Genomic DNA, 25,878 nt, shown 5'->3' on the forward strand with positions numbered 1-25,878 from the left:
CCCCATGCTCCAACCCACTCTGAACCCTCATCCCCCCGTGCTGTTTTCTCCCAATGACACACACACCCGGTGCTTGGTTAGACCAGTGTTATTTCTCTCTGTGCTGTTGGTAAGTGCTTGTCTGGACAGAACCTTTGTCAGTAGGGTGGGGGGAACTGGGATCCTAAGGGATGGCTTTCTGGGAATGGTGGGGCTGTGGGATGCTGAGCATGTTGGGGGGGATGAAGCAGGGAGTGTTAGCAGCAAAGCCTGAAGAGTTAATTTTGTGAGCTTACAACACCCCTTTCCTTCTCCTTTGGCTGCCAGGAGAACACATGGAGGGAGAGGAGGGGAAAACCATCTCTCCCCTCTGGCAGGGCAGCAGTCCAGGACGGGGTTTACTGAACACCAGCAGCTTTCCTTCTGGGCTGGCAAGTCCGTAGGGAGGAGGCTGGGAGCAGGGCAGAGCTGGCTGCTAGCTTCTCACCACCTGCTCTTTGGGACTGTCCTCCTGCAGGTCCTCCTCATCCGACTGCACCACGGGGGTCTCGGCCCCGTCCTCGCTGGTGTCCAGGCTGTTCAAATCCGTGGAGGCAGAGGACGTGGAGGAAATGCGAGACTTGCTCTCCGCTGCGCTGGGCACTTGCAGGGTGATCTCCTCTGGGCACTGGCTGCCATCTGCCCCTGGAGAAGAGAGCAGTATGAGAATGAAAAAGGCTTTTGGAGGTTTATTGCTGCCTAAGCTTCATGGATGGCCCCTCCAAGACACTCCTAAGTGGGCTGTGCATTCCTGACTGCTCCCTATGTGGCTGCTGCAGCCATTCCCCACCTCACGCCCCCGGCTTGGCTCAGGGCAGTTGCTGCACATTCCTTCCCCGTTTTTGGCAGTGGAGCCTCTTCCATCTTGCCTCAAGCACAGCTCACAGCCATGCTGTGTGAGGCTGTTGGCTGCAGCAGGCAAGAAGACTTTTGCTTTGACCTCACTACAGTGTGTGAGTGGGGAGGAATGTGCTGGCACCCCATGCTTTCCCTGCTGACCCCAACCCAGCTCCCTGGGGTCTGGCTGGGAGGTGGAGAGGTTCTGCAGCCTTCCTGCTCAGCACAATGAGCTCTGCACCATGGTGGGCACCTTGGGAGTTGTGACAAGGCACTGGCTGCTCCAGAGAAGCTTTGGGGCAAGGGAATTTGACTCATAGACTCTGGAAGGTCCCTGGGCTCTTCAGTCTTCTGCAACACAAAGTATTTACAGGGGTCTGTATGTCTGGGCTGTGGAGGTGGATACTGATGTGGAACAGCCCAGTTTGAGGTCCCTCCAGCTTCAGACCCAGCACCAATGTCTGCCTTTGGGTGGGTATGGATCTGCCCGCAGGGTCGCTGGGGCTGAGGAATGAGTCAATGTGGGCACTGAGGGCAGGAAGGGCTTCCAGCCTGGCCCACAAAGGGTTTGGGACTGCACATACCTGGCAGAGACCCAGCAACGCTGCTCTCCTCTGTCCCACAGCCCAGAAATACATCCACTGTGTCCTGGTCTGACAGGTCCAGCACATCCATCTGCTCCAGCATGTCCACGTTCACCTCCATGGAGGAAATGCTGCCTAAGGGGGCTGCAGAGACAGAGGCCACCAAAAAGGTGAGTGATAGTGCCAAGCAAAGGGCACCATCAGCTCTGTGCAAGCAGGATCCTGAGGTGGGAGACCAGCCTTGCCACAGGGAACTGAATTCTTCTTGCTGGTAAGAGGTCCCAGGAAAATCATGTTTTATTCAAACATCTCTCTGGAAGCCCCTGCTCTGTGACTGCAGTCCTTGTCCCTGCCCCAAAATGCAGCCTGCCCAAAGCCAGACTCTACAGGATGCCAGCCTGGGTGCCCATGTGCCTTCAGTTAAGGGGCACAGGCACCAGGAGTAATCCACAGCACACCCACACACAGCCAGTGTGGTCCCATCTTGGTTCAGGATATGAATATCCTGTTTAGACTGAGGATGTCCCACCAATCTCCAACCCGTGTCACTGTCCCCTGAAACACCCCCAGCCCCTGCTGGTGCCCCCAGCACGTACGTCTCCGGTGCTCTATCTGCAGGTGAGACATTGGGAAGAAGAAATCCACATCATGCTGGAAAACCTCCTCAAAGAATTTCTGCCGGTCCCGTAGTTTCATCTGCTGCTGCTGCTGCATCTGCTCAGCATCCAGGTTCCTCTGGGCCTGCTCCATGTCAGCTGGGGAGGGAAGGTGAGGAGAGTTGGACCAGGCAGGGCTGTCTGTGAGCCTGTCCCAGCTCACACTGCATGGCTGTGCTGGATGCTTGGTGGTTCCCTTCTGCTCTGCTTTACCAGCACACATTGGTTTAGTCACCGTGGATAGATGTTACACACCAGAACAGCAGCGTCACCAGCACTTGCTGTGCTGGAGCCTCAGATCCCTCCCCTGAGCTGCAGGGCAGCCAGGAATGGGGAGCTCATACACTGTGCTCACCACTGCTGAAGGGAATTATCTATCAAGGGGGAAAGGGAGCCGGTGTGAGATCCGCCGCGGTTTGCACACGTTCGAGTTTCAGTTTCCTTGCTACCAGAGGGCTGGCTGAGAATGCTAACGAGCAGGGGAACTCCCAGGGTCAAGAGCTGGCCTTAGCGCTCCAGGCTTTCTGGGCTGAAGGATGTATAAGGAACAAAAGGCATCAGCAACCCTGTCACCCCTGCCCGTGCACAGCCCCGCCTGTGCACACCCCCGCCACCACCGTCACTCTAAATGCAGCCGCGCCCACGCTCGCAGGCTCCCGCTCACACCCCCGCTCACAGCCAGCTTGGCTTCTGCCTGCACAAACATTTTCATTCCTGTAATTCCTCGCGCAGTTCACTGCCGGTGCCTGTGACCCCAGCTCACGGGAGGGAGTGATGGGAGCCCTTGGGCTGTTGTTGAAGGAGCTTTTTGCTGCATCCCTGGTCTTGGTAACTTCATTTTGGGCTGGGTACTCAAAATAGCAAGGACCCAAATGGCACATAGAGGCTGTGGCTGGTGGCCCCAGCTGTTCCCAGGCTGGTGTTTGACCTCAGCCATTCCACATTTCCCTTCTGCTGGGCTTGGCCCAACCAGCAGAAGGAAAATGTGATTATTGGAGCAGGCAGTGTAATAACCAAGGAAACCAAACAAACATCCTGTGCTCTGCCTGAGCACAGCCCAAACCCTCTGCTCCTTCAGTCTGGGGAGGAGAGAACAGAGGGAGCAGCATCCCCACCCTGTCTGGCAGGAACAGGGGCAGGGGCAAGGACAGCAGGGGAGCTGGCTGCCAGCAGCATGGAGCCGCACGGGAACCATGTAGGAGAAAGGTGGTGATCCTGGTGAGGGGTCATGGAGATCAATGTCACATCTTCCTGAGAGCTCTTCCAGGGCTTGTCCACATCCCGTTTCTAGGGCATCCTTCAGTGAAACCCCGTAATCTGCAGGTGCCTGCCCTGGCGGGCTGGGCTGGGCTGGCAGCACCACGTGGGGATGCACCTGACTCAGGGCGACTCACCATACTCTCGGGAAGAGGCTCTGGGCCTCTTCTGGCTGCTCAGCGCCTTCCTGCAATGCCTGGGGCAGCAGCCCAGGCTGCTTGAAGAGGTCTTTGTCTTGGTATGACTAACCAAAGCACTGGTGCCTGCTGTGATGCTGAGGCTCAGTGCAGGGCCCAGATGATGGTGCCAGTGAACTTTTCCTCCTGGGAAAGCCAGTTCACTAGGTGGCTGCAGGCCAGTGCCACTGGGGTACAGCAAAAACCTCCAGCCTCCCTGTGCTATCTGCAGAACAGAATGGAGCCGGGGAAAAGGAGGGGGTGATCAAGGCACCAGTTATGGAGCTGTCTCCCTTTAGCAGCTGGCTGTCCCAGGCAGAGCTGTGCTCCCCAGCCCAGCTGTGCTGAATCCATGGCAAACTGCCGCCGTTCACCACACCGAGGAGACTCCACCGGGCTCCATCTGGAGAGAGGCTGGGCTCAGGGCAGAGGCTCTGCTGGCTCCGGGATTCAGGGTGACACACCAGCTTTCCACGGTAGGTCTTGCCAAAGGGACCTTAGTGTGGAGGTAAGGACCAGTGATCCTTCTGCAGTGCAAATACAAAATAAACCAAAACGCTCTTGAGTGCTGTCTCGAGTGCCGTGAATGTGGCTGATCTGGGCTGTTAATGCTCTCTCCAGCACGTGACCGATACTCAAAGTGTCCTTGGGGAGAGTGATGACGGCTGCTGGTGGCGGCATTCCTGTGGGCGCCAGGGTTTCTCTTGAGGGAGAAATTAGCAGGACCTGTTTATGAACTTGTTTTCGAGCTCTGGTCGGGGAGTTGGGCACGAGCACTGAGATCCCATTATGTAAGGAACGCCGGCAGCGGGAGACAGCAGCTGGGGCTGTGCTTGGCCCTGCCTGACCCGTGACCGCGGTGAGAGTCGGGGATGGAGCCTTCCCCCCTCGCAGGGCTCTGCCGGGCCCAGGGGGAGCGAACAGCCCTGCCAGTGTGGCTGCCCCTCGGCCACCCTCGCCGGGGAAATAAAGGAGCGCGGCGTTCCCTGCCGCGGCCCTTCCCCATGTGACGGCCGGTCACACTCCGTGGCTGTCAGTCGCGGGGATTGTCTCATCCGGCTGGCATGTTCCCACCGCGGGACACGTTCGCACACACAATGCGGGCCCTGTGCACCGTGGGGGATCTGTCGGTACCTGCTGGTGGCCTGGCTTTTATTACTATTGTCATGGTTATTACTCCAGCCCGCTCAGCCAAGGGGCTGGAGGCTGATCAGCATTCCGAGCCAGGCTCTGCCCCGCTGCCTGAACCGCCCAGCGTGGCTGCGGCGGCTCCGAGCGCCCCGCTGCCTTCAGATCCTTCCGGCTCTCACGGCTCCTTCGCCAGCGCAGTGTGGAGAGGAACTGGGGCCAAACACTGGTGCGGAGTTTGGGCGGGCAGGACAGGGCAGGATCCCCCGCAGGAAGGGCAGGCAGGGATTTCCTTGTCACCTGCTGCTAGGGAGATGGCCACAGGGCGGGCTGTGGGCGAGGACGATGGCCGCAGTGGTCCCTGTGCCCTGCCAGGGCACACCGAGGAGCCACCACTCCGCACGTTGTGTGGGCTCGTGGCCACGCTGTGGTGGGGAAAGGCGTGGGAGGGTTGGCTGAGAGGCAAAGCTCTGTCAGCTCTCCCACCCACACCTTCACCAAAGGCCTGGGAAAGGAGCAACTCCTGCGATGCAGTTTGGATGGGGCAGGGGCCAGACAGGGCTGGAGGGTGCTGGGTGTACCAGCTCAGGGTGTGCTCGGACCCAGCTGCCTTTCCACTGGGAGGGAACGAGCGTTTCTTTCCTCGTGGCCAACAGGATCCCGGCACACCCCCCTCTGTGCCGGTAAATAGGAGGGGTGTGTTTGTGTTGGGAGAAGGATTGTTACTGAAGGCACAAGGCCAAGAGAGGATGGGAATGGCCTTTTCTTGAGGCCACAGCTCTGCAGTATCTTGCAGAGATTTCGAGGGATTTAAAGAAGGTCCTGAAAAATAATATGGGCAGTGGAAAGGAGCAGCAGGTGCTGAGAAGGTGAGCAGAGTTTAACCAAGCATGGGTCAGTTCTCTAATGAATGAAAGGGCTGGAGTAAGCTGGCTTTTACCCTTCTCCCTGAGCCTTCCTGGAGCCCAAAACCCTGGCTCTGCTCCTCCAGAGAAGCCCCGTATGGCCCACTGCTCCCAACTTGCCAGAATGCACCTTCCCCCCCGCCCAGATCTGTGAGGAGATGGGTGGGGGGCAGTGCAGCTCCTCAGCTGCCACGGCATCTTCTGCGAGTCTGTGCAGAGATAGCAATCCTTTCCCTGTCACTCTGCCCCAGCACAGCCCCTGTGGAACAAGGATAACCCCAAGGGCTCTCAGCTCCTTCAGCCTTGGGAGAAGCAGCTGATGAGGAGAGCTGGAAAGCCCCAGAGAATCACGCAGGGTCAGGCCATGCAGAGGTGGGATGCTCAGACGCCGGCTGCCTGAGTGTTAATGCCCTGCACAGTTCCCCATCGGCACGTCTGACCTCGTGTTGCAGCACAGCAAAAAATAACCCTAGTCCTGATGAGAGGAAATGCACCAGGCGAGTGCGAGGGAGGCAGTGGTTTTGGCAGGGCTGCTTGCTGGGAAAAGCGGCGGGGGGGAATGGAGAGAGAGGACATGGCACCTCGTAACCCCTGTGTGTGCCGTGGTTTCATCTCCTGCACTCCTCCGAGCGATCTCCAAATCCCCTGCGTCTCAGCACTAAAAATATCCTTCCCTGCCGCCCGGAGCTCTTCCCCGGCAGAGGCTGTGTCATAAGACCCTGCTATTTGCGGGGCCCTGCTTCCTTTCATGCGAGGAGAAGCATGAGAACGGGGCAGCGCGGTGCCCGAGGCACGGCAGGCACGACCCGGGCACGGTGCCTGGCAGGCTGCTCCTCTACAAGCCCCGCTCCCCCGGCTGCCGCTCGCCACTGAGTTTGCTCTGCTCAGCATCCTCAGCCCTGCGGGTACGGGGGGATCCGCTCCTTCCGGGAGCCGCGGGGCTCTGGGGGCTGCCGATACCACTCCAAAACGAGCCCGTGACCCAACAGGTTCCCGAGCTCTGCCACTTCCCAAGCAGGTGTTCCTCAAATCCCCCCGCTCCCCGAGCATCCCCGTCCCAGGCACGGAGCTCCCCGGGCAGCCCCTGCCCTAAAGCAGCCGGGCAGCGCGGCCGGCAGCAGGTTGGTGAAGCGAGAGGCTCGGGGGCGGTCGGGGCTGGAGGCTTCGGGGGCGGCAGGTGAGGCACAGCCGCTTTGCCGGGGGCATCAGGTGGGCGCTGCGGGGAGGATGGAGGGGACGTGGCACCCTGCCCGCCCGCCCGGCGCGGTGCCCCGCTCCCATCCCGCACAGCCCACCCCGCGGCCGGCACTTACCGGGCAGCCGCCGGCTGCGGCTCTGCGCCCCGGGCCCCGACATGCGGCTGCTGCGAGCGGGCCGGGCCGGGCCGGGCGGGGGGACGGGGCTCAGTGCGGGTCCCCCCCGCCGCCGCCGCTCTCCCAAGGCGCGCTGCGGGGCGGCGCTCGGCGCGGCACGGGGCGGTACCGGCGCGCCCATCACCGCGGCACCGCGGCCGCGCCTCCCGCCTGCTGCCCCGCCGGGGTCCCGCACCGCCGCTGCCGGGGCCGCCCCGAGTCCTGCGGCGGGGAGAGAGTCTCTGCTCCACGGGGAGAATCGGAAGGTCCCCGTGAAGGGTCCCTTGGCTCCGTGGAGAGAGTGTCCCCGTGCGCGGTGCCCGGTCCTCTGCCTTGCCGGGGCCCACGGAGCGTCCCCATGCGGGGTCCCTGGCCCGAAGGGTCCCTGCAGAGGGTCGTTCCCCAGCACAGCCGCCCCAGGCAGTGATCCGTGCCCGCAGTGGTGGGCGGCAGGTGCCCTGCTCCGGCAGGGGCAGGAGGTGGGCAGGGGGAGGCGGGGGGAGGCAGGGGCTCTGCCTGGGCAGGGAGAACAGTTACCATTCGTGCTTGCTTTTTCTTTGCTTATCTTCTCAAAATGCCCAGCTGACGCGGGAGAGAGGACAGCATGATGTATGGACGGGCCTTCCCCATCTCACTCCTGGCCTCGTGAGACCCTTATCCCCAGCAGACCCCACTCTGGAGTGCTTTCTCCCACGTTCAGCCCTGCACATCAGGGCTGCTCCTTGGCCGAGCCAAGGACTTGGCCGCCGCCTCCTTCCTGTGTCTCAGCAGGGTGAGTCAGTGCCTCGCCGTGCCCAGCGCCAGCTCTGCGCGGAGCCTGGTCACTGCCAAGCCGGAATGGGGGACATCCACTGTGCCCTTTGCTGTGGCTGGAAGGGAGTTTCCAGTGTCGGTGGTGTGTCCCGCCTGTCCCGATCTCAGTGTGTTCCTCTCACTCTCTGCTAACAAAAGATAACTGGGTATTGTTTGTGTCCCAGCTCTATTTTGGCTACTGTTGCTTTGCTGTTCCCCCTATGTCTCCTGGGACCCTCCTGCTGCCGAAAACCGGCTTTGTGCTGGGTACCCGGAGCCTGCACCCTGGGGCTGCCTCCAGCTATCACGGTGGTTTTGAATTTTGTCCATGTAAATGTTTATCTCTATCCATAAGCACTCCCAATCCTTCCTGCCCGATGTTTGCACGTAGTGTGGGATGCCAGCACTGCGGTTTGGGGGGACCAGGCTGGTGTAGCACCAGTGGGGGGCTTATGGTCTCTGAGCAGCTTCATGACCAAATCTCTGCCGGGCACCTGCCGGCGCTGGCTTGTTCACAGCTCCGAGTGGCCTCCGGGCAGCATCAGCCCGTCGGCACCGTCCCTACTGCCCCCTGCCCTGCCCCGGCCGGGCCTGCCAGCGGAGGGCCGAGGAGGCAGGGCCGGGGAATTAGCTCAGGTCTCTGCTATGTGACACGTCTGTGTCTTTTGGCACCAGCCGCTGCTGCGAGGCGTGGAGGCTGTTTGTGTGCACACGGGTTTCCGGAGCACCCCGAGGTCCCCGGAGCTCACTGCATCCCGAATCCCCGCTGTGGGGACGGCACATGTGGGTGCTGCCCGTGCAGAGTGACACGTTCCCAGGCCCCTCGCTGTCGTGGCCCCTTCATCCCGCCTTGCCGGGAGGGCGTTGGAAAAGCACTGATATCATCGGCACCGAGCCTGACTCATCCTGGCTCTTCAGCACAAGCCGTGCCGCTCAGCGGGGCACACATTTTATTCCAATTAAACCATTGCAGGCAAGTCAGCTCTGCATAATGACTTTTTTTTTTTCCTCGTAGCAAAGTGTGCTTGCCCCGAGCCAAAAGGTAAGAGGGGACAGAAGTGACGCTGGAGTCAGTGGAGAGTCTCCACTTCTGGTGCGGAGCCCTAAGCATAAGTCTTGCCAGAAAGCTGCAGGGTCTGTCTCGGCTGCCGCAGCATCCCTGCCTCCCTTGTGCCTCCAGTGCGGGCTCACAGCACTGTCTTGTTTCAGCAGCCCTCGCCCTGACCGCAAATGCCCAGGTCACGAGCCCAGGTGGGAATGTCACCTCTTCTCTGCACGACACGGAGTCCAGCTCCTGCCAAAAGACCCCAGGGTGGGCAGCATCAAAGTCCACCTGTCACTGTGAGAAAATGTGAGGTGACTTGTTCCTCCAGCTCTCCCTGCTCAGGTTTTTCCGGTTTATTAAAGGTTTGGGAGGTGAGTCAGGGAGCTGCGGGGTGAGGATGGAATGGGGAGGAATCGGCAGCTAAGGGAAAGGCAAACCATTTCCAGGCACAGGTGAATCACTTGCTGGTGTAAATGCATCTTATTCCCTGGGAGGCGTGTGTGGATGGGGCTGGGAGTGAGCTGCAGCTTGACTCCATCAGAAAATCGTGGAGTCAAGAGAAAAAACAAAGCAAGGCAAGGCTGCTTTTCCAGTAAATGAAGCGATAGACTGCAAAGGAGCAGCCTGCAGCCGGCAAAGCTCCAACAACCCCTGGTCCTGTGGCTCCCTTAAAAGGGGAGATTTTAGCCTGGGACAGCGGGGAGACAGAAAAGCCATAAACACCCTCAAAGGAATGTGACTGCCGAGAAACGAGAATCTCCTCAGGCGAGGCGAGGTGGGGGGAGCCTGGATGGGGTTTGCAGCACCACTCCATGCCTGCAGCCAGCCGGTTCCTTGGCCATGTCCTGTCCCCAGAGAAGAATCCCTGTCCCAGTGCTAACAGTCCCTGTGTGGTGCTGTGGGAGGCTCCTGCCAAGCCCCCGAGGTGTCACGTCCCTGCATCCTCGGGCCCCACATCATTACAGACGTCCCTGCTTGCCAGCTGCTGGCATGAGAGCAGCTAGAGCTGGGCGGTCGTGTGTGGGCAGCAGGACACCAGCCTTGGCCAAAGAAGGAGCAGGCAGGGCTGGTAGAGGGTGCCTGTCCCAGAAGAATTTCTCCTTGATCGTATCCCACTTCTTTACGGGCAGCTGAGCTGTTCTGCATAGACTTTGCTCTTAGTGCCATGGAGCAGCCGTGTGTCCTGGGACATCCTGCAGGTTCGTGGGAAGAGCCCTTGGGGCTGGCTTGTCCCTGCAGGTAGCTGTGGCCATGTGGTGACACCTCTGGGACAGGCTCTCCCCTGCATGTCCCAGGCTGGTGTCAAACGGAACATGCCTGACTGAAGTGATCATGCTGCTTGCTTTTCCTCCAGGACTGATGAAGATGCAGCACGTGGCACTCGTCTGTAAATAAATGTTGTAGTTCGTTATTTTTGTTGATCTTTTGTAAAGAAATAGTCTTTGGTTTTCACCCCCCAGCTCTTTGGGTACATACAGTGTTTGCAGAGTTGTGCTTTCCAATTGCTCTGGGTTCCTGGGGCTGGAGGTGTCTGGGGGTGGTGGCACAGCTGCCCTGGGGATGAGGGCACCTGTGGACAGAAGGGTCCCACTTTTGAAGGTCCTGGTACTAGTGTTCATGTGCTGGTGCAAAACAGGGTCCCCAAGAGCAAAGCTGTCACCAGCAAAAAGAGGGATCTGACACGACCAGCTTCCACACAATGTCACTAAAGCAGGCAGGAAAGTTTCTGTTCCCCTTCCTGCTGCAACCAAAGGGATTCCTGGAGCAAGAGCTGGGATCAGGCCACAGACCTGCAAAATCCCAATTGATGCTACAAAGGCCATGCAGCCTTGGGAATTGCTGGAGCCAGGTAGAGCAAGGTGGAGGGTCTGGGCAGGTTTTGGAGCTGTAGGTGTTGATGGTTAAGGCTTTGACCCTTCAAACGCTCTGGGCTTTGCTCCCCACCCCTTCATTGTGCTCTCTTGTGCTGTTCAAGAGACTCAAGCCAAGCGAAAAGATCTTCGCGCTGCCCAGAATCCTGCTGCTGGCAGCGGGCACTGTCCCATGTCCCCGACTCGTGTCACGCTTGGAGAGAACAGCAGAGGCTGTGGCGGGCAGGAGGTGGGGGCCTTTGGGATGAGGGTGGTGGTACCGGGGCACTGTGGGCGCTGGTGCCTGCAGGTGGATGCGGAGTGTGGGCAGCGGTGGGTGCTGCCGGGGAGTCCCGGCGATGCGGAGAGCTGCGGGATCCCGGGGCCGCGGGGCCGGGGGTGCTCCTGGACGCTCCTTAGCCTCGGCCCAGCCCCTTCCTTAATTAGCCGCGGCCGAAGCCGCTCATTAGCGGCGACTGGGGCCGGGTGCCCTCCCCGCGGAGGCGGGAGGGAGGGGAGCGCTGGCGGCCCCGGTAGCGCGGGCACCGGCACTGGCACCGGCATTGGCACCGGCACCGGCAGCGAGAGCCGGGCTGGAGCCCGAGCCCAGCGCAGGGATGGGGCAGCGGCGGGGCCCGGCCGTGCTGCTCCTCGCCCTGGGTGAGGGGATGCCCGGGCGGGGGTCGGCGCGGGGGGACCGGGCGGTGTCTGGGGTGCCCGTGGGGAGGGGGCGAGGCGATGAGGTGTCCCTTTCCTCCCTCCCTTCGCCCGGGCAGGGTCCGCGCGGCTCCTCCCGGCGGGTCCCGCTGCCCGTCCTCCCGCCGGTCACTGTCCCCCGCCCCGGGCCGGGGGTGCGGGTGTCGGGATGGCAGCCCGGGCTGACTGGGCTCGGGTCGCCCCGTGTCCGCCGGGATCTGCGCAAAGCCCGACAACGCCGGGCACAGCCGGGGGTCGGCGGGCGGTCGAGGCTGTCCTTGCATGAAAGGGGTCGCTCGCCGAGCCGGGACACCGCGGGGCAGAGGTGCGCTCTGTCCCCAGATGTGCCGGTGCTCACTTCGGCCCCCGGTGCTGGCAGGGCACCTCGCAGGGCTGCTGGCAGCGGGACCCGCCTGCGCCGACGCTTACCGGGGCCTCTCGGACTGCGTCCTCAAGCTGGGGGACAGCATGGCCACGTACGAGGAGGAGGAGGGCATCGAGCTGCAGGGGCTGCGCCGAGTCTGCAGGTGAGTACGGTGCATGGTCAGCCTGGCTTTTGGCATTGCCCGTCTGAAGTCTCCTGCCCTCCAGAGTCCCGTCGTGCCTGCACACACGCATGTGCTCCACACCTCACTCCGGTTTTAGATCCGGTGAACTTCTTTTCTCTGTCTGTCCATCCATCCATCACCTGTCTCCTACCGGAGTTTGTATCCCTGGTCCCTGGCAGCAGCTCCAGCCCCCAGCAGTGCTCCCATCAGACCCCGCATGCCTGCAGCCAGGACCTGCTCTGCACCTCAGGAAAATCGCCCCTGGACCCCGGGGTTCAGGCAGTGCTCTGCCCCAGTGCCCAGCGCTGCCGGGAGCAGCCTGCACCGGGCACCGCTGCTGCCCAAGACAAGCTTTCTCCCTACCTTCTAGACCCTTCATCCTTCAGGCTTGGATTTGTCCCAGCCCTGGTTTGTCCGAGTTTGTAGCGATGCCCTGAGATGACGGTATTGGGAGGATGCTAACTTAAACAGAACTGAAGAAGAGGTGGGTAATGAGAGATGGTGTTGGGGAGGTTTAGAGAAAGGTCCACTTAAAAAGCAGATGAGCAGAAGCTGCAAGGTGGATGTAAAATGTTTGCAGAGCTAAATGGAGGCAGCTTTGCATCCACAGCGAGCTGTGGGAAGTGAACAGGAGTTACAAGGTAATGCAGACAGCAGTGAAGGGAAAACCCACATACCTGGGGGCGGTGGAAACCTGGCAGAGCAAGGTGGAGGGCTGAGTGCCCTGGGGTCATGCTTTCTGAGCTGCTGGAAACCACCCTGCAGGCTGTGACCTGCTCTGTAATCCCCCTTCTCCAGGAGACAGCCTGGATCAGGATGAGCAGCCTCCCTGGGGCCTGCCTGTGGGTGGGCTGAAATGAGAACTGCTCTGGTTTGGACAGAATTGATACTTTTTGGTTGTTTGGGTTTTGTAAAGGAGGCTTCTTGGTATTAGAAAACACCCAAGAAGTCAGGCCAGCCCATGCTGCTGCTGGCTGAGGGAGCGATTCCTTTGCTGAAGCTCGTGTGAAATGTGTGAGCTGAGTTTTTCTTACAGCTCAGAGGCACAGACCATCGCCGGACAGCTCCTGGGATCTTCCCCGGCCAGAAGCTTCCTGCCAGGAAATATCCCTGAATTATTTGCCTTCAACGCTCAGCCTTATCCACTGCTGTTGCATTTCTGGTGCCGTGGTCCCCTCTCCAGGAGGGTGGGTGAGGGATGAACAGGGAGCCAGGAGCTGCTGTGGGGGCTGCCGGTGTCTCAGCTCGGTGTGCAGCGCTGCCCCAGCCCGGCCGGGCTCACCAGCAGCCTGAGCAGATGGGCTGGGAAAGGTGAATCGCTGGGAATTGCCATCCCAGCTGAGAGCAGATCCAGGCCGGAGCTGCCGTTCCCCTCCACCTTCCCCGAGCTGGTTTTGCCTGAAGACATGGGTCAGGTTTAACTCTTACCTGTCAGAGCTGCCTGCTGCTGCTGCAGATCGGGAGCGAGCGCCGGAGGTTGCCAGGGTTGGCACCAGCTTTTCTCATTATCTGGGGACGTTTATTCTGCCACAGTGACTCAGTTTAATGAACTCCCTCACAGCTGGCGTTCTGACGTAAGCCCCGGCTCTAAGCAAGCAGAGTGCTCAGGTTTGCCTGTCTGCACCAAGTGTCATCTCCAGCACAGTGCACACGGACAGCACCGTGCTGTCCTTTTCAGGTGCACAGTGTCCCCTCTCAGCCAGCTGGGCTGCATCCCCTTCCTGACGGGTGGCATGTGTGCCTGGTGTGTTGGCAGACACAGCAAAGGTGTCAAGAGCAGTTGCTCCTGTCCTCCAGACTCCTGTCTCCTGGCTTGCAGGGAGCTGGGCATGGTGCCCAGCCCCAGCCCATATGGGACAGGACAGCAGAGGACAGGTCCTGCTTTATTCCCACAGGACCACGGGTTGTCTTTGCCTGTTTTGTCTTCTCCCTCTGGTACTCCCCAAAACGTCTTTCCACTGAATAGCTTCTACTTGTGAAAGCAATACCCAGCAGATAAATGGAGATGATTCTAATGAGAACACTGTGAATAACTTTTCCTGCCCCTGCCCGTACCTCAGTAAAAGCTGTGACAGCCTGTGGGAGCTCTTGTCCTTCTGCATGCTTTGTGCTCCCAGTTGCCCTTGACTCTGCTTAGAGAAAGTGATGAATGAGATGTGCTGGGCCTTTGTTTGCAGCCTGTGTGAGATACTCAGCTAAACATTTGTTGATGGAAAATAATGGATTTTATTGACTTCCAGAGAAAAGGGTAAAAAAATGAATAAATAATTTCAGTGTTTTGAGATTTGGAGTTTTAGCCAAGATGCTCTGGCAGATGATGGAGGGGATGAATAGTCTGGGCAACTTGCAGAAAACACGAGGGTTGTTGCTGCTCAGAGGGCAGGCTCAGGGCAGCAAGGCTCTGCCTGGCATCCAGCAGTGTGGGAGTGCAAAGGGACTGACATTGTGGTGTCTCCATGGCTGCAGGTATTGGGATGAATTCCACACCTGTGCCCTGACGGTGCTCTGGGAGTGCCAGAAGGAAGCAGCAGCTGTCTGGGAGATGTTGAGAAGGGAGTCCCAAAAAACCAAATTTCAAGGCAGCTTGTTTGACCTCTGCAGCCCCAGCATGGCCCAAAGCTTTGCCTGGACCCACGTTCCCAACATTTCCATCCTCAGCATCCCCCTCATCGTCACTTGGCTGAACTTATAAACTGCAGCTCTGTGAGTGTCCCAACAAAAGCTGTGGCAGTGTGTGGTGTGGCATCTTTCAGATCTATTTTCCAAACCTTTGAGGAATACACTCTGTGGAGCTCAGAAACTCCCGGCTCCATCCTGCACCTGTGAGACATGGAAGAGCTCAGCAGCATCTCCAGGGTGTTGAAATTTCTCTGTACTTTGGAATAACTCCTGTCCCCTTCTGCCTCAAGGCACAGAGCTGGCTTTCGGGAAATTTGAGAACTTGTAAATACAGGGCACAGGATGTGGGGAGAAATGATAAGTTCTGGGAAAAGGATGAATGCTGGACACTTCTGCACTCTTTTATGGCAACTGGAAGGAAACCTATTTACTTTGCTGATTCTTTCCACCAGATCAACTCTCCAGGGTTCTGGTTTGGGCACTCAAAACAAGATGGGTATTTTTCCCACTGCTCCACAAGGTGCAGGGGATGGTATCTGTCCTGTCACAGGCTGAAGGGAGATCTTACTGCCCTGTACTGGTCTTTTCTCTTTAAGGACGTGGTAAAACCCCTGCTGAACAATAATCACAATTGCATGACTTCTCTTGCACACAAATGAATTCCCAAGTAACTTCTGTGTTATGTGTAAATCCCTTTTCTAAGGACAGAGGTGAAAAATATTTAGGGAGAGAGGGAGTATCAAGCTGGAGGACAAAAGGGATTTATAGCAACTCTTCTGCTTTAAAGCTTACCCCAAGATACCTGTAAGCAGCTGTGGGTAGAAGTGTGTAATTCCAGAATATTAAAGCTTGTTGTAGAGCCAAAAACATAGCAGAAGTTATTTGTCCTGGGTCTTGCTCGACAGCACAGTCTCCTCTTGTCTCCTTTGTGGCTCAGAGTGTGGTCAATTTTGCAGCTTCAGTACAAGCATGGAAGTGTTTGGAACAGAGAAGTGTTTGCAAGTGATTTCTGCATACATTGGAGAAACACAACATTGGCTAGCCTAAGGCAGTCTGTGTTTTAAGGATGCTGATGGACCTCTGTGCCCTGCCTGGCTGCACGGGGCCCTGGGGTGTGTGCTCACAGTGTGAGCAGAGAAGCTGCTAACTCCATAGATCCCACCAGAGGCATTGCAGGCAGTGGGCAAGCTTCTAGAGCAAAGGATCTTTTTCCTGACAGTGGTGTTGGATCATGCTGCTTTCCTCTGGCATTCACGTGTTCTTCCTCTTACCTTCACTATCCCTCAACCCTGCTCCTGCAGCAGCAGCAGGAGATAATGAAGAAACTGGGGCAAATTCCAAGAAATAAGCCAGGACAGAGCAGCTGGTGTTCAGACAGCACTTCAGTGCTCGAGTTGTTACTTATGTATTCAGTACTCAGCATCTGGAGCACCAAGCCTTAGGGTGAACAGTGGAGAAAAGGTAAATCAGAGCACTGTAAAACCTGGAGTGAACCACTCAGATGCTTCATTTTTTTCTTCTTACTCCACACAAACAGCACTGTTTGCTGTTTGATCCTGTTCCCCCTCCCCTGTTACCTCTTGTGGCTGGGGAAAGCTGGAGCAGGGGAGAGTCATGTACAACCAAGACTGGAGTATTTTGGCTCCAAATCCTGTACCTGTTCTTTGTCTAGAACAGCTGATTAATGCCTTTAGAAAAAGAAGTAAGCACAGCCTACTAAAATCCCACAACTCTTGCCTTCTCTTTGAATTTGGCAATTCCTCTCTTAAACTGTTCTATGTTGAAACAGCTTTGGGGAAAGGGAAGGTGAAATCCTTTTGCAAAACCATGGATGCAAATGGATGACTGCCACTGTCTCTGAGAAGAGCAGGTCTTGGGACATATCTTCCCTGGAAGCAAATCCCTCAACTACTGCACACAAAAAAACCCCCTCAAAGATTCATTAAGAAACAAAGACCATCTGCCACTGTTCTGATATGGAGCAGCAGATTTTTTTTTTTTTTTTTTTTAAGCTAAAGGTGCTTCTAAATCTGACTGAAAGCATGTGAGAGAAAACTAGGTCTCACAGTATGGGAGTGATGAGTTTCCTCAATCAGTATTTCATTTTTAGCAGAACTTCCTCTATGACTAGGACAATTACAGTAGAAGTCCTTAAAAGAAAAATAATAATACACAGATTCACTTCTCCTAGGCAGTCAGCAGCCTTTCAGAAAGATCTCTGATCCTACAGCACACTTCATGCTGATGCTGTGCAGCTCCTGGGATGTCCTGCAGCCTCTGTTAAAGCCCCATTTGTCAAGGATTCTTCTCATGGCCTTACTGTGAGTTTCTCAAAGATACAAAGCTCCCCAGATTTAATCCCTCCAGGGAAGCTGCTGAAGTGGTTACAGCATATATTATGTATTCAAAAAGAAATGGGTTAAGTGTTCCTTAGTCCAAAGTCTTCACCTTTGTTCTTGCAGGGGGAACAAAGGTGGCAGATCTGTTAGTACAGACCCACAGCAACTCTGGGAGCAGCTGGAAGAACGTGGCCTTGTCTCCTTGCTCTCAAATTCACTGTAATTAATCTTTACTCCCACTTGTCTCAAGAACAGCCCTCAACACAGGAGTTCACACCATGCTTTGGTGTGGTATTAAGCCTTGAAGTAAACTTGTGAACTTTTCCTGTCCCTGCAGGACTGGGATGTTCTTTCTCAATAGCATCAAGAAGCAGCAGAGGACAAAATGACCCTGAAGGAGTCTTAAAACATGACTAAGAGCACGCCAGTGCTTGTCACCCCGAGGCAGCACTGCCCTCTGCTCCACGCCCTGATTCCAATCACATCCACACTCCTTGCTCCTTTCTGAGGGAGATACTGGCACCTACTGGAGACCAGTTTATATCCAGGCTGAGGAGACTGGGAGAAAGGCAAGTATGCTTGTATGTGAGAAATGAGCAGATTTTGAGAAGGGATGGACTGTCCTGCTGCAGGGGCAGCAGGAAGTGACCTCAGGGCAGCCCTCCAGGCTGGCTCCTGCCCACACAAACACTTGTGTAAACTCCTCCTCTGAAAGGCTGCTGCTATCTGAAACTCTGCTTACAGGGGCTTTGGTCAGGGGGCTCCTGGTGAAATCCCCTCATATAAAAAGTGCTGGTTACATTTGTTTAGACCGAAATCCTCCTCTGGAGACCTGCTGAGTATGTAAAGCAGCAGGATGTCATACTGCCCCAATTTAGTGTCTGAATATGAGAGCAGCAACTGAAATACAGTTCAGCTCCCCTGTAACAAAAGTCAAAAGAGCAGCTTCAGAGTTTATCAGTCTCACATCATCCCACCACTTTTCAACAAACTGAATTAGCAAACAATTTATGCAAATTAAAACTTACAAATACTAACATACAAGGGTAAGTTACTGCAGCAAGATGCTGCACAGGAGAAAAATCTGTCTCTAGACCTGCCTTTGCCCTCATTTGGGATTGCACAGCATGGCCATCCCTCAGTGGAAACCAGGCAGGATGTGGGACTGCTTGACTGCTTGCTTGGGCTGTTGGATCGGGAGGAACAACCCAGCTCTGGACCCTCAGCAAGAAGGGGATGTCCCTGCCTGGTGAAGTTTATTTGAAGGGTCTCCAAATATTCAAGAAATAACAGCAGTCTCTTATTTAATATCACCTCTACCAGGCCAGATCTGTTGCTGGACTGCTGAAACCTGATGGGAAAGCCCATCCAAGGGGGAAGAGCATCATGGCTCTGGGACACTTTTGCAGGTTTCCCCAGGGCAGCTGCAGGCTCAGGCTGGACATGTGGAGATCCTGGACTGCTGACACTCCCTCTGAAGTGGGGTTTATGCCAGTTGACTTCCCAAGATAGCACTCAATGATGCCTTCCTTTCAGAGCAGAGGTATGAAATGTTTATTGTAGGAAATTTTATGTGTCCCAGACAGTGGGCCCCTCACAGCCGAGTGTTCTCTGGCTGCATCTTTCTGTTGCCATGATACAGACACTGGTGATATTTCTTGAAGTGCTCAGCTTCCCAGGAGAGCCGTAACACTCACAGCAACATTATATTTTTATTATTACAAAAGATTTCTTCAGCAAACTGCTGTCTGTCACCTCTATGTATCAAACAAGGAAACAGCAAACAAACCCATCTAACTTTACAGGTTATTTAGTGTCTCAGCTGGTGATGCAGGTAAGTACAACTATTTTCTTTCTCCCCATCCATTCACTTCCTTGACTCTTCTCCCAAGCAAAGCCCAAACAAGTCACAGATTGGAAGCAGCAGCTCCCAGCCTCACTGCTCACCGTGCCAGTGCCAGCTCCAGCAAGAAGAACTGACCATTGTGTTACCCATTCAGGGCACTTCCACATGCTCCTCCAAATGCTCCTCAGGCACCAAGTTTTGCCACCTTGGCTTTTAACAGTCTCACGAGTGAAGAGTTTAAGGGCACGCTCTCCATACAGTCGTATTAATACTTTGTGTTAACAAAATAAACATCTGCTCCTCCCTCGTTGTCAGCTGATGCCAGCGAGGAGACGCTCACGCTCATGCAGTCACTGAGGTCCCAAAAAAAAAAAAAAAAAGCCCAACCAAAAACCAAACCAAAAAAAACCATCAAGTCTAACCAGACCTGCTGTGCTTCTTCAGGGATGATTCTGAGGCCTTGGATGCCTTGTGCTGGGAACAGTGCCGTTGTTATTTGTTGCCAGAGGCAGCCTAGACGTTGGATTTGGGGGCGGAGGCGAGGGGGATCTCCCGCAGCTCTATCCTCATGCACAGGTACTCGCCGATGGCCGCCATCAGCGCCGTGCACACCACGTGCACCAGCCACCACGTCAGCGTGGCGGGGAAGCGCGAGTTGTACACCCAGCAGCCCAGCAGGTGGAAGAAGTGGACGGTGACGGTGAAATCCAGGCACTGCTTCCCTCTCCGGATGAAGTAGAGCAAGGCCAGAGCGCTGCAAAGACAAGGCAGCAGGTTAATGAACTCCACCAGACCCGTGGGAAAGGCGGTGCGGCAAGAGCCATCAGCAGTTGTCAGTGCGGGTTTAAAAAAACACTTATTCAAATATTTAAAACTTCTTCGAATATTTTAAGAATAGGTTGTTTCTGACCTCTCTCCTGGCCGCTACAGCAAGACTTACAGGCTTACAGCTTTTTAATTGCATGACAGCAGAAAAACAAGATTTTACTGCACAGAGCAGGCAGGAATTTACAGACTATCTCCTCTAATAATCTCTGCGCAGTGGCAAAATACATTAGTGTTTATAGATCAGTGTTTGCTGAAATCCATTAATTCTTTTAGTAACATCTCCCACAAAAGCAAATCTCATTCCCAGCCGGAAAACTGAGGCAGTGAAGTGAAATGACTTTTCCAGGTTCTAGAAAGCCAAGAGTCAGCAGTTCCCAACTGCTCTCAGCAGACATGGTTAAAAAGGTACAGGGATTTTGGGAGATGTTTGGAGAGAGGCAGTACATCACATTGAATTCTTTTTAAAGCTTAATGTTATGAAAGGACAAGATGCAGGTGCTCCAGCTAGCTGCAGACTTACCAGGTGAGTGCATTGAGGATGAAAGCCATCATGGAGAGCCTCCCCGGCGGGGTTGAGAAGCCTAAAATCTACATGGGACTATTAGTAGGAACCCGCGGCACAAATCGCAGCCTGAATCTCCCGTGGCACAGCCCTGCACGGATCAGGATCTACAGGAGGAGCTGGACATGTCTGTCTGTCTGTCTGGGGGCACCTACGGGAAAGGGAAAGGTCTGGATCTGTGCTGAGGGGAACCACCTAAACTGGGGGTGGAGGGTATGCTGGTCCATACTGGGTTTATTTCTCGGGGGTAGGGGAGCTGGATTTATACCGGGATACGGGGTATCTCTGTAAGGGGACATCACCTACAGAGTGAGGTGCTCTCTCTCCACAGGGATGCCACCTGTACAGGGTGTCTGTCTCTCTGTGGGGGCACCACACACCGAAGTGCTGTCTCTGCCCCGGGTACCCCTATTCAGAGGGAGGACTTTACCTCCATGCTGGGGCACCTACACAAGCCAGCAGCTCTGTGTATTGGGGGGCTGCTACACGGGGTAGGAGAGCTCTGCCCACACCGGGGTGCTGCCTGGGCGGGGGGCTGTCCCTGCCTCCGGGAATGCCCACACGGGAGCGGGGACTGTCTGTCCCCGGAGACCCCGAGCAACTCCCCTCCGCTCCAGGGGCCTGTGCCCACGGCGGCTTCCCGGGGCGCGCCCTCACCTCGTCGCTGAAGACCTGCTGGAGGGAGGGCCCGGTGCTGCCCAGGGTGCCGAGGAGGGCGAGCCAGAGCCCGAGCGAGCTGTAATATCCCGCCTGCAGCAGCACCATCTGCGCCACGATCAGCGCGGGGTCCCACACGTAGCTGCGGAACTGCGCCGCCATCACCCGCCCGCCGCCCGCGACGGAAGCGCCGCCGCCGCCGCGCCACAGCGCCCCCTGGCGTGGGGGAGGACCCGGTGCCGCCCCCGAGCCCCGCCCGCTGCCCCGACCCCGCTCGGTCCCGATCCCGACCCCGACCCCGACACAGTTCGGCCCCGACCCCACTCGGTCCCGATACCGACCCCGCTCGACCCCGACCCCGCTCGGTCCCGACCCCGACCCGCTGCCCCGACACCGCTCGGTCCCGACCCCGACACCGCTCGGTCCCGATCCCGCTCGGTCCCGACCCCACTCGGTCCCGATCCCGACCCCCGCCTGCTGCCCACGACTCCCAGCTAGGACCTCTGACCCGCCGTCCCTCTGTGCCCGGTGTCCAGCACCAGTCCTCTCACATCTCCCCGCCAAGTGCGTCCCCAGCCCTGTCCCCCGCCCTGGGGACCCTGCCCTTGTGCCTTCAGTAACTCGGCTAAAAGTTGCTAACAAGACTCAGAGTCGCTCACGATTCCCCGGACCCCTTCTGTGCTCAGCTCTCGGCTGCGGGGGCTCGCTTTGGTGGCCTCACTGAGCCGCAGTGTTTGCTTTTGGGAGGTTTCAGGTATGAGAATTGGGTGCGGATGGTGAAATTCCCAAGGCTGTGGGACGACAGCGGATTTTGGAGATAAGGCTTCCGCAGCCCCTGTGCCTGCCCATCTGCACTGCTGTCAGTTCGTCCAATAACTTGGCTGAGCAGTCTTTGCTAAAGACACAAATACCAACCATACAAGAAATTATTGTCCCCGGGTATTTACTTTCATTTCCAGGCCCGTTCCTGTAGGCGCTGAGGCTCTTGGCAGCTGCTGCCCAGCTGTGCTCGTTTTAGCTTTAGGCCATCGGATACCAGGATGTTGTTCTGAGTCCTGGTATGCCCTGGCAGCACCTCTCCGTTACAGGGCTGGGTTGGCTTCTTTTGGGAGGTTTCTTCTGATACGTGCTGATTTCTTCTGTTTAGCCTCATGAAATGGCCAGGTGCCAGACACCCTCATGCTCCACTGTGCCCCTTCTGTGATCAGCTCCTGGCTCGTTGTGAGCCGTCCTGCTTGCTTGGCTTCAGGTGTAAGATCTGACTTAACAGCGAAATCCCCAAGGCGGTGTGGGACAACAGCATTTTGGAGATAAGATCTTTGGAAAAAGGAGAGGCACCCACGGGCTGTTTCGGTGGATGGGGGAGTTGCCACAAGAGCCATTTTCACCTGGAAAAGGGAGGAGAAGGAATAAAAGGGGGAATCCAGGTTCTATAGGAGGTGGTAGGCTCACATCAGTCGTGGGTGTGGAATATGCTGGCTATGGGGATTCAGATTATGATCTCTGACAGGCTCTCATGACGTTTTTTCCATGCCTCTTATGGGAAGTTCCCTGTGCAGCTCTGCTGTATGTTTTCCTTTCCTCATTCTGTGAATTTCTGTGCTGAGCCAGGTTTGACACATTTTGTTCCCTGTTCCCGGACCATCTCCTAGGAAAGATTGTGCAAGGCAGAGGCACATGCGTGCTGGACGTGGGCCACTATTGCCGAGTTCTCACTTAGGCCTTTGGAGGATTTATTTTTGCAGAAGCTCCAGCCTTAGCCAGTGCAGAAATGAACAGGGGAAAATCCCAGCCTTGTGGGGCTGTCTGCTGCCAACACATCGCTGAACATAAATAGTGACACTCAACGCTTCCTCTGTAAATTCTTGGTAGAAATTGGTTTCCTTTCCTGAAATCTGCTGTGTTTGGCTCTCAGAGACAGGCAAGCCATCACTTAGACATTAATTCTCACTTACCTCTTTCTTTTATAGTCCCTTATAGGACTCACTTTACTTTAACAGCAAAAATTTTGTCAGTTTAGACAAAGCTGACTAAAAGTCCAAGGTAGTGAAAGGTAGGACTGTTGGTATCATTGCTGGGTGTCTTTCCACAGCCAAGTATTTGCTTTATCCAGAAGTCCATGATATCACAAGATGGAACCCGGTCTTTTGGGAGGTGTTGACTTGAATTGCTTTGGAATTCGAGGCTCATCCCTGCTTGGTTGCTGCACTGTGACTGAAAGCATTGAATAACCACGGCAGCAGCCGAGCCTGAGGTGTGGTTTGTGGTTTGAGGCTCCCTCCTGCCCTGGGCAGGCAGAGCACCCATATGGACACAGGGAAGTGCTGTGGCACAAAGACATTTGTGCTTTGACTCAGCTGCAGCCCAGTTTGTGAACTTGTTTCCTGTCTGACTTTGTGATGGTATCTTTATGGTCATGTTTGTTTGTTCCTGCTCCTGATTTAGCTCTCTCTCCTCTCCAGGCTGCTCCAGCATAAGGGACTGTGTCATTCTCCTGGAAAAGAGGGTGTTCTCCCTATGGGGTGCCTTGCCCCACACCCCTGCTTTGTGGAAGAAGGTTTAAAGTGGACCTGGAAAGCAAAGAGTATTGGGGAATCAAACAGCTTTCTTAATTCGTCTTTTCTTCCTCTTTAGTTTAAACAAAAAGTTGGAGACAGCTGTGAAGGAAACGTGTTAGAGAGGAAAAGGATGTTGAAACACAGAGACCATGATTTCTAGGGTGCCACAGTGTGTGCTGCTTGCCTGATTTCTGGTCAGAACATCCTTTTTAACCAGTCACTGTGCTGTATATGGCACCTGCATGTGAAGAGCAGCAGGTGGAGGAAGTGGGATATGCCCAGGACTCAGCTGATGGCTTAAGGGTGTAGCCAGATCACATGAAACCATTGTGGTCACTTCTTTATCAGGAGTGTAGAAAAAGATATTTAGCCACAGATTCTTTACATTAAAAATAGCTGTCTAGGAGGGTATTGTTTTCCTCCCCAGGAATTGTTGTCTAAAACAGAAAGCTGTTTATTTAGGTGATCTGTATTTCACCAGCTGGTGTACAAAGGGCGGTGCTGTCTGAACAACCTTTGCTGGAGTTCATTTCCCTCTTGATAGGAAGGTAGGAGTTGTGCTGAGGTCACCTTTGCTAAAGGGACAGCGAGGTAAGAGCACACATTTCCAGGATCATTCAACATTACGTGGCTCAAACCATGGGATGAGAGTTTTCAGTTACTCCTCTTCCTCCACCCATGTGGTGTGCAGGTGTGTTTTTCCAGACTTCAGTGTACTGAATGGACTTTGGAAGTTGGGATTTTTTTTAAAAACTCTACTTAAAGTTTCTTTTTCCTTGAGAGCTCTGCTGTAAGCTCTTTTTAAAAACTTGCCTGTACGAACTGTGCTGAGCTTGGCTGTAGAATCTCTTTTCCTGATTAGTGCAACAACATTTATGATTGAGTTGTCAAAAGAGCCCTTCTTGAGATGATCTAGACATTTCTTGATATGCCATGTAAAAGTGTGATTCCCCTCACCCTCCAAATGTGTTGGATTTGGACACTCCATTCCACTTCCAGCACGTTTGTGCTGTGTTGGTAACTGACAGCTGTTTATTTTGATTTTCAACATGAGGGTTAGGTAAGCCTTCACCGTTGAGCACTAGGTTAGGAACAATGGTGGCCAGCCTGTGTTATTTCTCTGCCAGCTGTAGTTTTTATATGGTGAATGCAACTGACACACCTTGAATGTGAGAATTCATTGACCAGAACAAATGTGTTTCTCAACATGCATTTTATTTTGCTTCTGCTTCTCTCCCTTTGTGGTGAAGTTTCAGGAAAGGACATTCCAGTGGTGCATTTTTGCTCTCTGGGCCCATTTGTCCTGTTGTTCTCTCCGAGTGTTATATACCCAGGGATTTTCTGCTTTATTCCAGAGAAGAGAATGTCACTGTTTTGAAAGAGAACACTTGAAGGGGAAAATGAAGGCAGCTGCTTTATGGCTATGAGTTTACAGAACTGTATCATGATTTTTATGACTGCATTTCCTCTCATTCTCTTGAGATGCAGTCACAGAACGTTTCCGTGTGTGTGAGGAAGGGAGGTGGATCTACACAATGCACTTAAAAAAAGTAAAGTCACAGGAATTTGTTCTCAAGGTTGAAAAGTACATTAGGGTTTAATTTTCTCTTCTGTTTCCAGAAGCCCAAGATCAGTTTGCCTGAAGGATTGTGCATGCAGGTGTGACACGGATGGACACTGTGTGTGGTCTTGGGGCCAGGCAGGCTGACTGCTCTCCATCCTATCACAGCAGAACTTCCCTGGGAGGGAAAACACTGCCCTGTGCCATGCAAGGGGATTTTTTGGTGGAAGGGGTATGTGTTGAGGGCTATGATAACCAGGAACTCAGCATATTGTGCTTGTTTGGAGAGGAAATTAATAGGTGAGTAAGCAGTATTCGTAGCCACAATACAGAAAGTTGGTTTTGAAAGCATCTTTGTGGTGGCTGCTGTACCTGGAAGGACATGCAGAGAGGTCATGGCCACATTCACACAAATACTGGTGACATTTAGGGGGTTTGGGACCATGGAGTACTTCTGGTCACTTTGTGCTGCTGAGGTTGTCTCCTGTCTGGCAGATGTTGTAGAATGGACCACTCTTTGCACATTTGACCCAATTTGTGTGCTCTAGTTCCTCCCCATCTACTGCTCCCTACCTCTGCTGAGTGTCCAGAGCTGGAGATTTATAGGAGCTGGGCTCCCTGGCTGCACCAGCAGGGATTTTTATCAGTTCCTCTGTGTGATGAAGTGAGGGTAATAAGGAAGGGTGGTAACCCAGCCCACAGCACCAAATCCCTCCCTCATGGCCTTGGATGCTGAAGTGAACTAAAACGTTAGTGACACATGGCTGTCCTGAGCAGAGCAGGTCGGCAAACTCCCCCACTGCCTGTTCCGGGGAGGTTCCTACCATTACCCACATGTGTGCTGTCTTCAGATCTTAACTATTTTTTAAGCCCTGAGGAGTGCTCCGTGTCACTTCAGTTATGCCAACAGGCTCCACAGCCAGCTGAGCACTGTGCTGGGAGATCCCTCCTGCCAGTGGTCATGTGTGTAGGCACAGTCCTGCCAAATATTGGGGACACATCTGGATCTCAGCTAATACCCCCGCAGCTGTTTATTCCCAAAGGAACAGGCACTTGGAAAAGCT

At 55.1% G+C, this 25,878-nt stretch overlaps 3 protein-coding genes and 2 long non-coding RNA genes across 6 annotated transcripts; 2 read left to right on the forward strand and 3 right to left on the reverse strand.

The window, feature by feature from the left end:
- Window positions 1-73: 73 nt before the first annotated feature.
- On the reverse strand, window positions 74-7,022 carry DBNDD2 (dysbindin domain containing 2). The gene is made up of 4 exons (XM_066330598.1): window positions 6,875-7,022; window positions 2,036-2,194; window positions 1,440-1,583; window positions 74-663 (listed from the first exon to the last, which is right to left on the reverse strand). The coding sequence occupies exons 1-4, from the start codon at window positions 6,915-6,917 to the stop codon at window positions 455-457; spliced, it is 555 nt and encodes a 184-aa protein (XP_066186695.1). The 5' UTR covers window positions 6,918-7,022; the 3' UTR covers window positions 74-454.
- LOC136368411 (uncharacterized) lies at window positions 2,109-10,161 on the forward strand. Of its 2 annotated transcripts, XR_010744844.1 has the most exons (3): window positions 2,109-2,207; window positions 8,721-8,798; window positions 8,918-10,161. It is a non-coding gene; the product is annotated as an uncharacterized lncRNA (long non-coding RNA). The 2 variants fall into 2 exon arrangements; XR_010744843.1 differs by having other exon boundaries at window positions 8,721-10,161.
- A 1,034-nt stretch (window positions 10,162-11,195) lies between these two features.
- Window positions 11,196-15,274, forward strand: LOC136368413 (neuritin-like). Its single transcript, XM_066330601.1, has 3 exons — window positions 11,196-11,260; window positions 11,676-11,823; window positions 14,311-15,274. The coding sequence occupies exons 1-3, from the start codon at window positions 11,218-11,220 to the stop codon at window positions 14,534-14,536; spliced, it is 417 nt and encodes a 138-aa protein (XP_066186698.1). The 5' UTR covers window positions 11,196-11,217; the 3' UTR covers window positions 14,537-15,274.
- On the reverse strand, window positions 14,047-15,777 carry LOC136368414 (uncharacterized). The gene is made up of 2 exons (XR_010744845.1): window positions 15,266-15,777; window positions 14,047-14,765 (listed from the first exon to the last, which is right to left on the reverse strand). It is a non-coding gene; the product is annotated as an uncharacterized lncRNA (long non-coding RNA).
- A 2,555-nt stretch (window positions 15,778-18,332) lies between these two features.
- On the reverse strand, window positions 18,333-20,977 carry SYS1 (SYS1 golgi trafficking protein). The gene is made up of 3 exons (XM_066330600.1): window positions 20,696-20,977; window positions 19,997-20,064; window positions 18,333-19,402 (listed from the first exon to the last, which is right to left on the reverse strand). Exons 1-3 carry the CDS (start codon window positions 20,855-20,857, stop codon window positions 19,162-19,164), a joined length of 471 nt encoding a protein of 156 aa, XP_066186697.1. The 5' UTR covers window positions 20,858-20,977; the 3' UTR covers window positions 18,333-19,161.
- Between the last annotated feature and the right edge of the window lie 4,901 nt (window positions 20,978-25,878).

This window comes from Sylvia atricapilla, chromosome 16 (genome assembly GCF_009819655.1).
Source record: "Sylvia atricapilla isolate bSylAtr1 chromosome 16, bSylAtr1.pri, whole genome shotgun sequence".
Lineage (NCBI taxonomy): Eukaryota > Metazoa > Chordata > Aves > Passeriformes > Sylviidae > Sylvia > Sylvia atricapilla.